We start from the raw sequence: 2,831 nt of genomic DNA on the forward strand, positions 1-2,831 counted from the left end.
AAAGCTGCCTCATGATCCTGATGCTTTCACCGAGGGGCTCTTCTATACCAATGGAACCTTTGTTGAGAGCACTGGCTTGAGGTGTGTTTTCGATCATTTTGGTTTTAATTTAGGAAGAAATTATAGCTGTATGAAGGCGAATTCCAATTTCGCTTCGAATTCACTGTTAATTTCTGACCATTCGGACTTGTGCACGACGCTGACTTGTTTTTAAACCAAATGAACATAACAGTGGGCAGAGCTTTATCAAGCAATGGATCCCTGAAACTGGAGAGATAATCAATACTTTCGAAACACCTGATAGGCAGTTCGGCGAAGGTGTTGTACAACATGAGAACTATCTCTATCATGTGACATATAAGGCCGGCACCGGTTATGTGGTGGATGCAACGACGTGGGAGGTATATCTGCACTTGACATTTGAAAGCATGATCTTTGGACGGTGTAATGTTAAAATTCGCATGGTGATACGCGATCTCAGTAATGTATATGCTATAGCCTTGGTTAATTCTAAGTATTGATCGCCGACTTATTATTCGCCTCGCTACAGAGTTGGTTTGCATGCAGTATTTGGCCTCCATGCCAGGGATTGAGCCTCTGATCTGGCCCTTACCTCTATTTTTTTCCCACTGTTGCGAACCGGGTTCAATCCACCTACCTTAGTGGTTTCGCGTATCTAATCCATACCATACACACTGCCCTCGTACGTAGATTGTGAGGAAATGGTCGTATAAGGGGGAGGGCTGGGGCTTGACGGTACATCCTACCGAGCCCTGGATATATATGAGCGACGGGTCCGAATACATACGCATACTCTCACCGGACACTCTGGAAGAGATTGCACCCAGATTACACGTAACAGATGGCGGTAAAGGGATCGACTATATTAACGAGCTCGAATTCATCAACGGGGAAATATGGGCCAACGTTTGGCAGGTACTATTGTTTACTTGTTTTATTCTTTTTTATTCTGATATGAAAATGTTCGTCGTTCTTAACGATGTGACATCCTTCAAGTACGTTCCCACTGCGCATTGAAGGGTCTATGACACTGCTTTCATACACATAGCCGCCAAAATATGAAGCAGGCGGATTCTTTCTACATATTCGGAATATTTAGATAAACAGAGGTCAAATCACTAAGATACAACGAGTGTCTTATTTTCTTGATGCTGCACACTTGTATTAGAGACTAGCCTATGCCACCCGTCACTATTCCAGATGAGCCCCAAATACAAGATAGTGCGTCCGCACATTCGGGAGCGATAAAATATTATTTACATATAGTTTTCAAATCAAGGTGATGCTTATTCACGAAGTATATCATGTATAATCCCTGATTTATGTGAACGCCAATGGATTTCCAATCGGCAGTGCATGTTATCTGATGTTGCCACCTTCACTTCTGCAGTCTCCATTCGTACTGCGAATCGATCCTACGACGGGCAAGGTGAATTCTGTGCTAGACTTCGAGGGTATACTTACAAGAGAGGACTACGCAAACGGCAAGCGTCCCGATGTACTCAATGGGATTGCATATGACCCGGATACGGGTAGAATATGGGTCACTGGCAAGTGGTACCCGTTCGTGTTCGAGATCACAGTGAAGGAGTTGGCAACTACACAGTCGACAAGCACAGCTACATCGGAGGCTGTGTCTGACGGTGGCACAGTATCAATCGATAAGGATACAGCACGGACAGTTACAACTGATACCACAACGGTACGTAGAGTTTGTCTGTATTTTGCGTGCCAATTGTATTAGTCGCAGTGGGTTTGATGACTGAGAGCAATGTCCTGATTGTATTAGTCTCGTTAGGAGAGCCTTCACTTCTGAGGACTTGACTCCGAGCTTCTTTTTACAGTAAGCCTTATATATGCTTGTAGGTCATACTTGAGCAGCAGCAGCTATATTAGATATGATGGCACAACGCAACAATTGTGTGCGCATCGATTTGCGGTTGAAACTCAGAAAGTGATATAGAATCGTTCAAGGAAGCTTGTCACGCAACCGCTTTTCATCTCAGTGCGCACGTGGTTGTCCGGTTTGTTATATGCTGCTCATTTCTGGGCATGTCAACATACAATACAGAGTGATTCTACAACAGATGATGCTGGCGATGCGACAACAAGTACAGAAGGAGTTACCCAAACTGTCACGGCTTCGGAGGAAGAACAGAGCAGCAGGGGCGAAAGCACAAGTGAAGAGCAGGCCAGTGTGGATGCGGTAGAAACTAGCGATGCAAGTGAGAGCGCTGATCAGAGCCAAAAGGATAATGATGGTGACATCATTCCAAACGAAAATGGTAACGACGAGGATGGTAAAGATGATACTGGAGGCGATGCAAAAGAAGTGCAAGCTCAGAGCCAATCGTTGACAACCCCGACCCAAAATGACGAGGCCAGTGTTGGGGAGGAGGATGCGAGTGCAGAGACCGGGGATGCAGGTAGGATTGAGGTCTCTGACGAGTCTGATATGAAAGAAGACTGAGAAATGGTATACATAATGTGATTATGCAATGAATGTAGTGAGGTGCATAGGCACTAAAAATCGGTCGTTTGAGTGCATATCAATTTGAAACACCTAATCTGTCATTAACAGTAGGGATCTTCCTTGCTCTCACCAGGTAACGTTGCGACAGCAGAAAACCTTTCAGAAAAGGGAATAACTCTGGACGATCTGGAGGGTCAATGTAAGTTGATATTGCGTGACTGAGTCCTTCATTGATTTTGCAACGTACTTGAGCTTCTAATGGTTTGGATAGCCATTACGAGTGTGAGTAGAGTTTTAAAATCACACATTGATTCAGTGAATATATATCACACACACC

At 44.4% G+C, this 2,831-nt stretch overlaps 1 protein-coding gene across 1 annotated transcript; it reads left to right on the top strand.

The window, feature by feature from the left end:
- SARC_13982 (hypothetical protein) lies at positions 1–2,693 on the top strand (the record flags this gene model as incomplete). Its single annotated transcript, XM_014291886.1, has 6 exons — positions 1–81; positions 233–401; positions 712–936; positions 1,412–1,723; positions 2,093–2,447; positions 2,628–2,693. Coding segments are annotated over 6 exons (1,208 nt in total), but the record flags the coding sequence as incomplete, so codon positions are not given.
- Between the last annotated feature and the right edge of the window lie 138 nt (positions 2,694–2,831).

This window comes from Sphaeroforma arctica (genome assembly GCF_001186125.1).
Source record: "Sphaeroforma arctica JP610 unplaced genomic scaffold supercont1.3997, whole genome shotgun sequence".
Taxonomy (NCBI): domain Eukaryota; class Ichthyosporea; order Ichthyophonida; genus Sphaeroforma; species Sphaeroforma arctica.